At 44.3% G+C, this 14,248-nt stretch overlaps 1 protein-coding gene and 3 non-coding genes across 4 annotated transcripts; 3 read left to right on the forward strand and 1 right to left on the reverse strand.

The window, feature by feature from the left end:
• Positions 1 to 707: 707 nt before the first annotated feature.
• On the forward strand, positions 708 to 790 carry TRNAL-CAA. The gene has a single exon. It is a non-coding gene; the product is annotated as a tRNA-Leu (tRNA).
• A 1,360-nt stretch (positions 791 to 2,150) lies between these two features.
• TRNAT-UGU lies at positions 2,151 to 2,223 on the reverse strand. The gene has a single exon. It is a non-coding gene; the product is annotated as a tRNA-Thr (tRNA).
• A 139-nt stretch (positions 2,224 to 2,362) lies between these two features.
• TRNAL-UAA lies at positions 2,363 to 2,445 on the forward strand. Its single transcript has one exon. It is a non-coding gene; the product is annotated as a tRNA-Leu (tRNA).
• A 4,230-nt stretch (positions 2,446 to 6,675) lies between these two features.
• On the forward strand, positions 6,676 to 12,257 carry SLC7A13 (solute carrier family 7 member 13). Its single transcript, XM_045003210.1, has 4 exons — positions 6,676 to 7,488; positions 9,596 to 9,727; positions 10,966 to 11,330; positions 11,625 to 12,257. Exons 1-4 carry the CDS (start codon positions 6,762 to 6,764, stop codon positions 11,868 to 11,870), a joined length of 1,470 nt encoding a protein of 489 aa, XP_044859145.1. The 5' UTR covers positions 6,676 to 6,761; the 3' UTR covers positions 11,871 to 12,257.
• The last annotated feature ends 1,991 nt before the right edge of the window (positions 12,258 to 14,248 follow it).

The raw sequence follows: 14,248 nt of genomic DNA on the forward strand, positions 1-14,248 counted from the left end.
GCCACGAATGGAAAGTGGGCCCTTGACCCAAGACTCTCTCCCTTTCCCCAACAGCTCTGCTCCGGGCGGCCCTTCAGCGGGATGCCCAAGGTACCCTCAGCGCAGGGCTGAGGTTGGGAGAACCGGGCCCATGCCGTCCAATGGGTTGACCTGGTGGCCCCAATTCTTTCCAGCCGGGCTGCCTCCCAAAGCGGGCGCCAGTGGGGATGCTGCTCCCTGCCAAGAGAAGCCATGGCGGAAGGCTTAATAGTCGAGCTGCGGGAGACCAAGAGAGGCTCGGTAGTCGGCCTCTGGAGGCTAACTTGTGGCCCTTGGAGCTGCAGGGCCCGGGACCCCATCCTCCCAACTAGTGGGTCATAGGCAGTCCCCCAAGCCTGGAACGCTGCTGTGAGCACAGGAGCCGGAGCACTCTTCCACAGGACCAGCGGCACTCGACGTCTTTGCTTTGGATTTGGAGATTTTGCCCAAATTCTGACCCGGGGGGGTGGAGGAGTGGAAGGGGGACAGTTTCACCTCCCCTGGACTCCAAGCCGCCGGCCGGGCACTCCGCAGCTAGCCAAGCGCACCCAGAGAGACAACTTCCTAAGCAAGCGTAGCATTTTCGGAACCCTGTTGAGACGCAGCTAGCTGGGTAGTTCTCCAAAGCAAGAGCGCCGGGCACGCCCAAGCCTTTTTGGGTGTAGCGGTCGGGCCAGGGCTACCCGCTCACCAGAATGGCCGAGTGGTTAAGGCGTTGGACTCAAGTTCCAATGGGCGTGAGCCTGCGTGGGTTCGACTCCCACTTCTGGTAGGCCCCTGTTGCTGCTCCCCTTTGACCCAGTGGTACACAAATTCAGGCTGCTGCTGCTTCTCTTTAACAAAACCCTCTGGCATCCTGCCCGCCTGTGCCCCCTCCCCAAAATTAACAAGTACCTAAGAAAAGCCAAGTGCCTTGCAATGGTTTCGGTCACAGAGACCCCCTGGGGACTGTCACCGGAGGTGCCGAAACTACCTCTGAGCCTGTTTCCCCTGCCAGCTTGGGACCCCAGAAGCCTGTCTTGTCGAGCCAGACACGCTACTCTGCTGCAACACAGACCCGAGGTCCGAACCACGCCCCCAAAGCTGCAGACTTTAACCAAACCTGCTCAGACGGTTTCCTGTCTCCAGCACCCAGACACCCAGCTCCCCGTGGGATCCAAACCCCCAATCAATCTGTTTTACTCGGTCGAAAGCTTATGCAGGGTAAACTCACAGGGGGTCCGCCCTCTCTAATACCGATAGAGAGATATGCGCAGCTGTTTGCTCCCCCGCCTATCAATCACTTACTCTGGGTTTAATAATAAAGAAAAGTGACGTTATTAAGTATAAAAAGTAGGATTTAAGTGGTTTCAAGTAATAACAGACAGAGCAAAGTAAGTTACCGAGCAAAATAAAACAAAACACGCAAGTCTAAGCCTAATACATTTAAGAAACTGAATCCAGGTAAATCTCACCCTCAGAGATGTTCCAATAAGCTTCTTTCGCAGACAAGACTCCTTCTTAGTCTGGGCCCAATCCTTTCCCCTGCTACAGTTCTTGTTAGTTCCAGCTCAGGTGGTCACAAGGGGTTTTCTCATGACTGCCGCCCCCTTTGTTCTCTTCCACCCCCTTTTCTATCTTTGGCACAAGGCGGGAATCCTTTGTCTCTCTCGCCGGGTTTCCACCCTTCCTTCTAAATGGAAAAGCACCAGGTTTAAGATGGATTCCGGGATCATGTGACATGTTCACATGTCCTGTGAGACTTCATCACTCATTGGCTGGCACCCACGTATGCAGGAAGGCTTACAAGTAAACAGAGCCGTTTACAACCAGTTGTCCTGGCCAATGGGAGCCATCAAGATTCTAAAGCACCATTAATGGCCCTCACTTTGCCTAATGACACTAGGACTTGGGAGTAAGACTTCATATTTCTGGCTTCAGATACAAGAATGATAGATTCATACAAAGAAGATGAACACGCTCAGTAGCTTATAAGCTTTGTAATGCTACCTTCCAAGAGACCTTTTGCATGAAGCATATTTTGGTTACCTTATAGTCCCACTCATAAGCATATTTCCATAACCATGTGGAGTGCAAGGTCACACAGCTCACCACTAGGGGGGGACATCAGGCCCAGCCCAAAAGTGCTACCCAGGCCCCAGTGAGAGTTGAACTCACGACCCCTGGTTTACAAGACCAGTGCTCTAACCCCTGAGCTATGGAGCCAGGCCCCATGCTGTCTGCCTTCACCCACCAGGCCTACCTAAGTGATGCTGCGCCTGCCATGGTCACGCGCTCAAGGCAGCGGGCGCATTGACGACCTCTCAAGAAGTCCTTCTTCCGCTGGGCCAGGCCTTGGGCGCTCGCCAGAATGGCCGAGAGGTTAAGGCGTTGGATTTAAGTTCCAATGGACATGTGTCCGCGTGGGTTCGATCCCCACTTCTGGCAGGGTGCTGCTCTCCCCACCTGGGACCTCTGAGGGGCTGTCTTTTAATCCCCTGCTATAAGGGAAGCTCCCTCCAACTACTCACCGCTGGACAAGGCGAACGAGTCTGAAAATCTGCCCCTGCAGCCATGCTCCAGCAAGATTTAAACTCACCAACCCTGGTTTACGAAGCCAGTGCCCTAAACCCTGAGCTACGGAGCCAGGCCCAGCTCCACCCAGCTCGGCGAAACTGCACCTGCCAGGATCGTCTTGGGGGATGGATGCCAGCCCAAAGAGAGCTGGATCCTCGGAGACGTCCCAACGTCTTTCTGTTTCCATGCGAGAGCCTTCGGGGAGCCCTGCGGTTTCCGAGCAGTGAAGGCGGTGGGCTCGCGCTCCACTAGGCACGTGTCCGCGTGGCTCGGAATCTCACTGCGGCCAGCGTGCTGCTCTGTGAGCTCTAGCTGGGTGCCGTTTCTCCTTTTGGCTCTCGCGCCCCGCAGAAGTGCAAGCTGTCTGCCAGGAGCCTGTGGCATGACCTAACGCATCAGATGGTGGCCGCAGAGTCTGGGCCGGTGTGGAATCGCCCAGAGTCAGAGGGCCGCAGGACGTCCAAGGCTTTTCTCCTGGAGTGGAGAAGCTTCTCCTCGCTGCTGGCCAGGGCGGCCGAGCGATTACGGTCTTGACCTCCACAGCCTAGAGGCCTGTCCGTCTACCCATTTGAATCCCCATTGCTTCTGGCTGGCCTTTGCTGCTTCCTTTTGACTAGTTGGTAGAAACCTTCAAGCAGCTGCTGCTTCCCTTTAACCTGCCCACTTCCCGCTTCTCCCCCCGCCCACCAAAACACCAAACCGAAAACCCACCATCAAGCAAAGCCACCGTCACTCCATCTCGCCCCAGAAGATGCTGATTTTACTCCTGGGAGAGTTCTGCGCCACTGCGCATGCGCAGAATTTAGGTTCCCTGCCGATGTCTTAAAAATGCATGCAAAATATTACAGATAGAGGTCCGCTCGGGTTTGTAGCAGAAACTCAAGATAAGGAGAGAGAAAAATCATCACACTTTCTGCAGGGTAATAATTAGACAATTTTCAGTAAATACTGTAAAATAAATTGGATGATTTGAGAAATTTGAGATGGATTACAGCTATTCCTGGGAAGGCATGTCACGGAAAGGAAGGCAGCAAGAATCTCAGTCCTTGAGATTGCAGCATAATGAGACAGTGTCTAACGCTGACCCCTCTACTTGTTTGTTAATAGCCTCCAAACAGCTCTCTATGTCCTGTCCACTCTTACTGTACTGATTACAGGCCTGGTTCTATTCCTGGAGCCTGTCTCTATCATATTGCCACGAAAAGGCCACTGCCATCTCTATCTCCTGTTTCGTCTCTTGGTGTCACCCACTTATGAATTATTTGGATTACCCATCTTAACATCTGCAACGTATTTTACTGGGAGTGGATCCTTCTGTCCATGCCCTTTTGACCAAGATTACAGTGGGGTGTTTGGGTTTTAGATGTAGTCCTCTTGCTAAGAGGTTACCTGTGTATTTTCTCCTTAGAGATGGGACAGTGTGAAATTTAGACACACACGGCATCCTTTCCCTAAAATGAGATTTATTAAAAAGTAGACAGAAAATAATTTAACACAAAATAAACAGTTGTCTCAACATACCCAGATTTATCCTCGGTGAGAGCTAAACTAGGTAAGGTCATTTCTATACAGGGATACCCAGGCAAGCAAAGACGAATCAACAAAAGATGTGAAGTTAACATGACTAAATTAAAGGTATTAAACTACAGTGAACTAAGGCCCCTTTCGAATGAAAGCCCAGGGGTTTAACATGCTTTAAGATGTGAGTCTTTCTCAGCTTCCATTACAGAAAAAAACATAAAAAGTTTATATGATCCAGACAGCAAGCCCTAGGTTATGACCGTCTTATCATCATTCTCATTCCCCCTCCTGGGATAATGCCTATATATGGAGACCAGATTGTCCTGCTGTTACAGTGTCTCTCAGCTGTTAGTCTTAGGTCTTGTTTTCAAGAACAACTATACCACAAGCCATCCTAGTATAGACACAGCCTATATCAGGGGAATCTTGAGTAGGAGAAAGTAGATTATATTATCTCTGTATTTGGCACTGGTAAGACTGCTGCTGGAATACTGTGTCCAGTTTTGATGTCCATAATTCAAGAAGGATGTTGATAAATTGAAGAGAGTTCAGAGAAGAGCCACAAGAATGATGAAAGGATTGGAAAATATGCCTTCTAGTGTAAGACTCAAGGAGCGCCATCTATTCAGTCTAAAAAAGAGAAGGCTAACTGGTGACTTGATCACAGTGTATAAGTATCTACATGGGCAACAAATAATTGCTAATGGGCTCCTCAGTCTAGCAGATCCAATGGCTGGAAATTGAAGCTAGACAATTCAGACTGGAAACAAGCCATAATTTCTTAGCAGTCAGGGTGATTAACAATTGGAACAACTTATTAAGGGTTGCACTAGATCCTCCACCACTGGCAATTTTTAAATCAAGATTGGATGTTATTTTCAATACATATGCTCTAGTTCAAACAGGAATTATTTCAGGGGCCTGTGCTATGCAGGAGGTCAGATTAGATGATTACAGTGGTCCCTTGGAATCTGTGTGTAACCTACACACTTCCTGGGTGTGGTGTTCTGTCCCATTATTTGGCTCTTAGCTAAGGCTGTAGAACAAACTCATTAATCTCTCTCTCTCTCTCTGCCACTAGATGAACAGAACACCACACCCAGGAGGTGTGTGGGTTACATATGAAAAAATGTTTTTGCCAGTATGGTTTATACTGGTTCCCTGAATGAAATAAGCTATACCAGCACATTTTATGCTGGTATAAAGGTGTCTATTTTAGGGCTTTTGCCACTATAAAATGTCATTAAAGAATTCACACCCCTAACTGATATTACTATACAAGCAAATATTTCTTAACATACTCACAAAGGATTTATCTGTCTGTGGATACATATCCCAAGTGGATAGCTCCCTCCCATAAACCAGTCCAGTTCTATGGGCCTCACAACTGCAATTTCAAACACGGCTTGTAAAATTCAGGCTCAACTATGGATGTACTGGTTTTGATGATGACTGGGCCATTTCGTTTTAATGGCCCTATTCAGTGTGTTTGGGAAATGTGTTTACCCCATGGGGTCTAGTCTGTCTGGGTTTAGTTGCTTTCTAAAACAAACTTCCCTCCATTAACTATCATTTTGGTGGGGCTGGCAGCACTACCTATTATAAAGGTTGCCTGACACTTCCCATTATAAGACCCCATAACGTTGTTAAATTTAAACTGTTTGTGTTGAAATTTTCCATGCTGGGTGTCTGCCCCATGCTGAATCTTTTGGGAAAATATTACCTAAGATGTTTCAGCCATTTCTGAGAACCAGACTAGGGAAAAATATGTTGTTGTGTCCATGTTAAGATATTCCGATAATCTTTTCTTTGCCAAGCTTTCACTCCTCCCCCTGCTTTGGAGCAGGGACTTGAAATTGTCAGAGGGGTGGCTTTTGGGTCAGGGATGTGTCTTTTTGAAATCCCCTTGAAAAATCAGCCCAAATGTAGTCAAATTATAAAAATTGAAGTTTGCCCATCCTAAGTAGAGACGATACACTAAATGAGGCAGGGGTCCTGTGGGGGAAATAAGTAAGTGATGATGTAATTAAAGACTGGTGCATACGCACAAGATGACTGAATTAAGGTTCCACAGGTAACATTAATTCTAGAATTTCCTAGCTTTTGAGAGCTTGACTTTGCAACTGTGATACTGATTTTTAAATGTAGTTCATATCTAATAGATTTTATGAATGAAGGACAGACTTTAATATTCTGTCACAGAAACACTTTCACATTTGACGTTGGGTAATTTATTTAACCCCTCTATGTTTCAGTTTTCCCATCTGTAAAAAGCAGATATTTACCTACCACACAGGGTAGTTTTAATAACTGTTAAATGTTTTGAGCTCCTTTGATGGAAGGCACTATAAAAGTAGAAAGCATTTATTGTTAATGTATTATAATGCCTGTTTCTTTAAAAAAACTCTAATAATCTGTGAAGTACAGGTTATACTGACATTTGATACGAGTTGTTCTTGCAATACTTGGTTAATCATCTTCACGCATTAAACATCAAAAACCCAAAGAAGACCTTGTCTTCTGAATAACTAAACCAATATTTTTGAAGCGTTTCACTAGGGAGTAAGGTCAGGTCAACTTCATAACAACACAGCCATGGAATAAGGGAAACGAATGCTTCTGAAGCCCCTATAATCATTGACCTTATCTGAGAACAGACAGAGAAAATGGGAAAAGGAAAGCATGACTATCTCAAAGAAGAAGTGAGAGGTAATGAAAATGACAGGATGCAGCTCAAAAGAACTATAGGGTATTTTGATGGGGTAAATTTTATTATAGGCACCATAGTAGGTGCAGGGATCTTTGTGTCTCCCACAGGAGTGCTAAAATACTCCTTACTTAATGTGGGTGTTGCGCTAAGCATCTGGACTGCTTGTGGAGTAATATCACTGATGGGAGCCCTCTGTTATGCAGAGCTGGGGACTGCCCTACCATTATCTGGAGGAGAATACAGTCACATAAAAAGAGCGCTTGGATCCCTACCTGCTTTCATCTTTATCTGGACGGCGATGTTTACCAAACCAGCATCAAATGCTACTCGAGCCTTGTTGTTTGCTGAATACGCTACCCAACCTTTCTACGGTGTGTGCCCTGCACCGGAGCTGCTAAAGAAATGCTTGGCTTTGACAGTTCTTTGGTCTCTGGGGATTCTGAATGGCCGAAGTGTCAAAATGGCTACTTGGGTTCAAACTGTTTTCACAGTACTGAAGATGATGGCACTATCTGTAATTGGCATAGGAGGCATTGTTCTGCTGGTTAGAGGAAGAAAGGAGAATTTAGTAAGGTTTGAGAATGCATTCAGCTCAGAGATTCCTGATGCCTCACAGATTGCTGAAGCTTTTTTCCAGGGATTATATGCATATGGCGGTTGGTGGTCCCTCAATTACATGGCAGGTATATCTTGTTTTTTACATTTAATATTATGGCCAGTATTCTTACATTCCTCAGATAATGTTATTAGAGCTTGTCTCCCAGTGAGAACAATTTAGCCTGTAAAGACATTTATATTAAAACACTGGTTGTATTCAAGGTCTGTGTCTGGTTGTGTTGTAAAGGTGCATTGTCTTATTTCATGCAGCTTGTTTGCATAATGTGCATTTACTGTCTCCAGAACCAGCTGCATATTTAAAGAAGACTAATGTGTAAAACAAAAGGTTTAGTTTAAATCTATATGCAAATAGAATGTGCAGACCTAAAACAGTGATTTTCCCCTTTCTCAATGCTATTGCAATTATTTGCAAGAGGATATGCAGAGCAGAGTGTGGATATCAAGACTGAGTGCCTTCAGCCACCCAAGGCACATACCAGAAGCCTACTAATGCACAACCTTGAATTGCTTATTTTGACAAGTGCATGAACTATTTCATTTTGCATTGCAATCAGAAACAATACTTTTAACAATATCAATTTTGATTTGCATAAGAGGTAATCATTTCACTGGGGAAATAATTCTTAGTAGAGAATAAAGGAAAGAGTAAAGAAAAAGAGTAAGGAAAATGTTATAAACAACTTTTCTGTGCCCTTTTTAATATATTCATTTAAAAACATTAAAGAAGCCCTCCTAGTTTTTGGTTAGTCATTTGGTTATTCCACTTTGCATGTGATATTTAATAATATGAGCAATTATTGAAAGCTTCCATGATAGGTGTTCATGATAACATAGACTATCATGAACACTGGGACTACTCGTGTGAATAAGGGTTTTGCAGAATCGAACTGTGTACTTCAGTTTTTGTCCTTTAGTCTTTAACATTCCCTTCCAGTTTTATCCTTTCTTATGTGTCAAACATTAAACAAACTAAAAGTAACAAAAGTTAGTGGAAAGAAGAAGAACATGAAAAATGAGTTAATGTTTTAAAAAATGACAGTGTAGAAACACTTATTTCTATCTTGAGAATATGCTATAGGCAAAAGCCTTTTTTTCTCCCCTTTTGGTAAAAAAAAAGTTAGTAGAATTTTAATTTTTAAATCACATTCGGACATTTTTAGCATTACATAAAACTATACTTTTTAACACAATACAATGCAATTTTTTTCATACTGTTCTAATTTGTTTGGATTCAATTACTACTACTGCAGTACAACATATTAGCCAACAGTTAGAAGCTGCAAATGCCGTGGACCTACATCTCAATACTTTTTGACACCGAATTCTACTCTTTTTCAACAAAGATTTCTACCCTGTCTGCCAGGAGCCAATGATTCGATCTGAGATAAATGCCAGGCCTGTTGCTAATGCAACAAAAGTTGAGAGATAAAAATTAGAAGTGGGGGTTCTAGGCATCCTGCCTTTCAACAGTTTAAAATATCAAAGACAATTTTCTACATTTTAGAAGATTTTAAACAACAAACAGAGAAGATTTGAGGAAAATAAAAGACAGCTTACCCTTCTCCCGCCACTGTCAATAATAGGCCACCTCCACCTTTCTCACCCTGTTTGGTCCTTTAGAGTTGCCTGCTCATATGTGTTTTTGCAACTCACTTCAGTGGGAGTGGACCCTTCTGTCCATGCCCTTTTGACAGATGAGAATGAGCTGTCTGGAGGTTTCAGTAAGTCTTTACCCTTTAAGCCCCTCTTGACACAGATGCCTGGACAGTGGTTGTTTCAGAGATGGGACGGTGAAATTTGCACACAGAGAGCAGGTCTTCCAATAAAACAAGATTTAATAAAAATAAACGGTTGTCTCAACATGCCCAGATTTACACTTGGTTAGGGCTTGGTAAGGCTTTTCAGTTTGTTTACTTTGCACATTGGACAGCACTTTGTATATACTGTATTTCTGACCAGCTCTATTTAAAAGTAGTTACAGGTGTCACCAAGTACCTCCACCAATTTTCATGGTTTCACAGTCAATGTTTCTCTCTCCCCTGTTACCCTATGAAACATTGCCACAAATTTACTCCTTAGTCCTATCAAGTTTGTCAGGGAAGCACTCTTTCGAAAGCAATATTGTGAGTATATTTGTTTTATTAAATAATTTTCTAAATTATATTTTTTCAGAAGAGATGATAAATCCTAGTAGAAATATCCCCTTGACTGTGATGACTGCACTTCCTGCAGTGACTTTGTTTTATTTACTTGTAAACATCTCGTACCTGACAGTTCTGACACCTAAGGAAATTGTCTCCTCAGGTAAGGATATAAGGCTGATGAATCAAAAGGAGAGGTAATCATTACAACTATTTATCTGTGTCCACCCTGTTGGGGTCACTTGGGTCCAGCTGAATTCAGGGTTTACATATAGCAAGGCACTGGACTTTGAGTCAGGCGATTTGGCTTCTGTTCTGAGTTCTAAGGGTATGTCTACACTGTAGCTGGATGTGAACCTTCAGCCTGGGAAGATAGACTTGTGCTAGTGGGATTCAAGCTAGCATGCTAAAAATAGCAGTACAGATGTTGTGGCTTGGGCTCTCAAGCCTAGAGCCTTGGGTGGGCTTGAGACTCTGAGCTGCAATGTCCATACTGCTATTTTTAGTGCGCTAGCTCTAGTCACTTTAGTGTGAGTCTGTCTGCATGGGCTGAGAGACTTGCTTCCAGCTATTATTTAGATATACCTTAACAGAGACTTTGAGAAAACTCCTTGGGGGCTTGTGTACACATAGAAGTTGCCACAGTCAGGGGCGGCTCCAGATCCCAGCACGCCAAGCGCGCGCTTGGGGCGGCATGCCGCAGGGGGCGCTTTGCCGGTCGCCGGGAGGGCGGCAGGCGGCTCCGGTGGACCTCCCGCAGGCCGCTGGTCCCGCGGCTCTGGTGGACCTCCCACAGGCCGCTGGTCCCGCGGCTCCGGTGGCCACGCCTGCGGGAGGTCCACCGGAGCCGTGGGACCAGCGACCGGCAGAGCGCCTCCCGCGGCATGACGCCCTGCTTGGGGTGGCGAAATGTCTAGAGCCGCCCCTGGCCACAGTTTAATTTAAATCTGTTTAGTAAAACTGGAGTTGTAGCTATGTCGGTCCCAGGATATTAGGGAGTCAAGGTGGGAGAGAGAATATCTCTTATTGGACCAACTTCTGGTGGTGAGAGAGACAAGCTTTTGAGCTTACACAGAGCTCAAAGCTTGTCTCTCTCACCACCAGAAGTTGGTCTGCCCCCTGGCCTGCCCCCGCCCCCTGCATACTGCCACACAGGAAACTCCCATTTAGTGGCAGTCCATTTCATATAGGGGGTTAACACATTTGTTCTCCCTGCCATGCTCTGATCCCATCTCCTGCTTCTGCCTACTTGTAAATAGTGTGGTTTCACTATACACGGCTAGGAAACGCTCTGTACCCCCTAGTTCTTATTCACAAAGTGGTTGCACTGAGTTGACATCAGTTCAGTAAGACTGTCGGGACACCATACCCACTGTCTAATGACATTTTGTTTCCTTGCAGTTGCTGTGGCAGTCACTTGGGCTGACAGAGTGATCCCCTCCATTGCTTGGGTCATTCCTCTCGCCGTTGCTGCCTCAATATTTGGTGCCCTCAACAGCAGCATGTTTACATTAGGACGATTAAGTTATGCTGGAAGTCAGTCAGGACACTTGCCTGTTTTAATATCCATGCTTAACGTCCACTATTGGACTCCGGCACCGGCCATGATTTTTTCAACCATCATTGCATCCATTTTTATTATCCCAGCTGATCTAATTACTTTAACAAATTACTTTGGATTTTCTGTATGGCTTATGGTTGGACTGACTTGTGCCAGCCTGATTGTACTCCGATACCGGGAACCTACTCTACAGCGACCATACAAGGTAAATGGAAAAAGAGTTAAAAGTTGTAACATTTTATCTTGGGTTATGTTTAACACTGGGAAAAAATTCCTGAACATCTAGTTTGTGAATAGCAATTATAAATGGATAATTTGCAATTCATTTTTAGATTAAGCTTTGAGTTACTCTTTTTGCTGACATAACCCCAGGCAAAGGGGTGGCAGGGCAATTTATTGTGCTTGCAATATGGCAAAGAGTGCTTAGTTCTCTTACATTTAATGCATACAATGACAAATGTCTATTTTTGCTTCCTCTAACAGTTTGTTTCTTTTGCAGGTGTTTTTACCAGTTGCATTTGCGATGGTGGCAGTTTCTTTGTTCTTAGTATTGGCTCCTATAGTCTGGGCTCCCAAGATGCAGTATATCTATGCCCTTCTCTTTATGTTGGGGGGCCTTCTGGTGTACTTGCCCTTTGTACATTTTAAATTACATTTTGATTTTGTTGACAAAATTACATGTTACTTACAGCTACTGTTGGAAGTTTCTCCTGCTGATGTATCTGCTGAGGATAAATATGAGTAATAGCAAATGTTTAAACCCTATACTGTATTGCTAACAGCCAATAGAAATTCTTTTTTAACTCAAGTGGTCACAATCATGGAGTTAAGCATGTACTTAAGACTCTGATTCAGGAAAACACTTAGGCCCAGATTTTTAAAGGTATTTGGGCAATGCTGACTGACTATCAATAAGATTTAGGTTCCTAAGTGCCTAAATCCCTTTTGAAAATAAGTTTTAGGGTTTGTCTACATGGTGCATTAGTTCCCACTAGAGGGATGTAAATTCTAGGGTACGTCTTCACTACCCGCCATATCGGCGGGTAGCAATCGATTTCTCGGGGATCGATATATCGCGTCTCATCTAGACGCGATATATCGATCCCCGAATGCGCTCATGTCGACTCCATAACTCCACCAACGTGAACGGCGGTAGCGGAGTTGACATGGGGAGCCACGGACATCGATCCCGCGCTGTGAGGATGGTAGGTAATTCGATATCAGATACTTCGACTTCAGCTACGTTATTCACGTAGCTGAAGTTGCGTATCTTATATCGATTTTCCCCCATAGTGTAGACCTGCCCCTAGTGTGCACTAGTGCGTTGTGCGCTAACTGGCCCATGTGGACCTGCTAGCATGCATTAAAAGTTCCCTAGTGTTTGTTAACATAGTCCCCGTAGAAATTGAATGTACATCTCTCTATTGTGGGTTAATTCACAGTCTACTCAAGCACTTAGACTCTTAAATCAGTTTGGCATAATTTGCAATGCTGAGTGCAGCAACACCTAACTGCCTTAAAAATCTGAGCGTTAAGCATATGCTTACATTTAAGACTGTGAAGAGTCCCATTGGGATTAAAAATTATAATCTCAGGCAAGAAATAGTCTCTGTGGACTCTTCATAGTCTTAAACATGTGCCTAAGGGCTTTGCTAGTTTGGTGTCAGAGCATTCAGCACCTCACATGATAAAGTCTTTTATGTATAGAGAATCTCTTTCAAAGTGATAAAATCTGTAAAAGCAGAAAAAAGTATTTGTGTTTGCCCACTGTAACAGTACCAAATCTAAACTGTACTATTAACTGAATACATGTCAATATGATCATATATACATTAGGGATCCAGTGTAAAGTAAATTGTAGAGTAAATTGATGTTTTGATTATTTTTAGTATTATGTAGCTTGTATTCTAGGGCTTCTGGGTTTGAATACTTTGTAATTTTTTTTCATCTGTGCTTGCTTGAATTGATTAAAAACTTTGAAGAACTTAACCTTCTTGCCTGACACTGTTTTTAATCCCAGAAAGAACCTACAGGGAGTGCTTGGCTGTCTTAAAACAATACATACAAATATACAAACGATACCTTATTAAATATTAGATAAGACATAAGAGAATTGTTTGTACTGTTCAATTAATATGTTTTTGATGTATCATACCAAGTCATATTTCATGGGGAAAAAAGGAACAATTTTCCATGATTATTACTTAGGCCCCAAGCATAGGAGCCAATGAATTACTTTATTCTCATAAACAGGCCATGATGTACCACAGCAGGTTTCTCAAACAGGGGTTGCCGCTTGTGTAGGGAAAGCCCCTGGCAGGCCGGGTTGGTGTGTTTACCTGCCCCATCCGCAGATCTGTCTGATCGTGGCTCCCACTGGCTGCGGATCGCTGCTCTGGGCCAATGGGAGCTGCTGGAAGCAGCGCGGGCCAAGGGACTTACTGGCCGCCGCTTCCAGCATCTCCCATTGGCCCAGAGCAGCGATCCGCGGCCAGTGGGAGCTGCGATCACCTGGTCCTGCGGACGGAGCTGGTAAACACACCGGCCCGGCCCGCCAGGGGCTTTCCCTACGCAAGTGGCAATCCCTGTTTGAGAAACCCTGTACCACAGTCTCCCCTCCTGGTGCAGTGAGGTGTTTGCATCATGAGAGTCCCAGGCTCAGGGTGATGTGGATGAATCATCCTGGGTGATATAGTCCAGCTGGGGAATCTTTCCCATATGGGAGCATGGGGACATGAGGACCAAAATACAATTTCCATGAGTCACTGCAGGAGGATATCCAAATCAAAATATTTCAGGTTTTGGGAGTTTTGATGACACTCCCCTCCTCAATATTTTCCATCAAAAGCAGACCCTTCACAAAAAAATATTTTTTTGTCAAAAACCAAATCTTCTATTGAGAAAGAGTTTTGACAGAATTTTTTCAACTAGTGCTATGCAAAATACACACCACAGCATCTGTAAAACCCTGGTTTAACATCCAAAAAGAAGGAAAAATTCCAATAACATAGTATAAGACAGCTTAAATATTAATGTAACTACTGAGAAAGCAATACGAAAAAGAGACTATTGATCTTTGCTGAGTGGTAGCAGATTTGGGGTCCTTGTATGTCCGTTTCCCAT

This window comes from Mauremys mutica, chromosome 2 (genome assembly GCF_020497125.1).
Source record: "Mauremys mutica isolate MM-2020 ecotype Southern chromosome 2, ASM2049712v1, whole genome shotgun sequence".
Taxonomy (NCBI): domain Eukaryota; kingdom Metazoa; phylum Chordata; order Testudines; family Geoemydidae; genus Mauremys; species Mauremys mutica.

What these genes read in the sequence shown, in the direction of transcription:
- SLC7A13 (XM_045003210.1), top strand. Translation starts at nt 6,762, where the DNA reads ATGGGAAAAGGAAAGCATGACTATCTCAAAGAAGAAGTGAGAGGTAAT. An exon ending in GTCCCTCAATTACATGGCAG is followed by an intron (nt 7,489 to 9,595) that starts GTATATCTTGTT and finishes ATATTTTTTCAG; the next exon opens with AAGAGATGATAAATCCTAGT. An exon ending in CTCTACAGCGACCATACAAG is followed by an intron (nt 11,331 to 11,624) that starts GTAAATGGAAAA and finishes TTTCTTTTGCAG; the next exon opens with GTGTTTTTACCAGTTGCATT.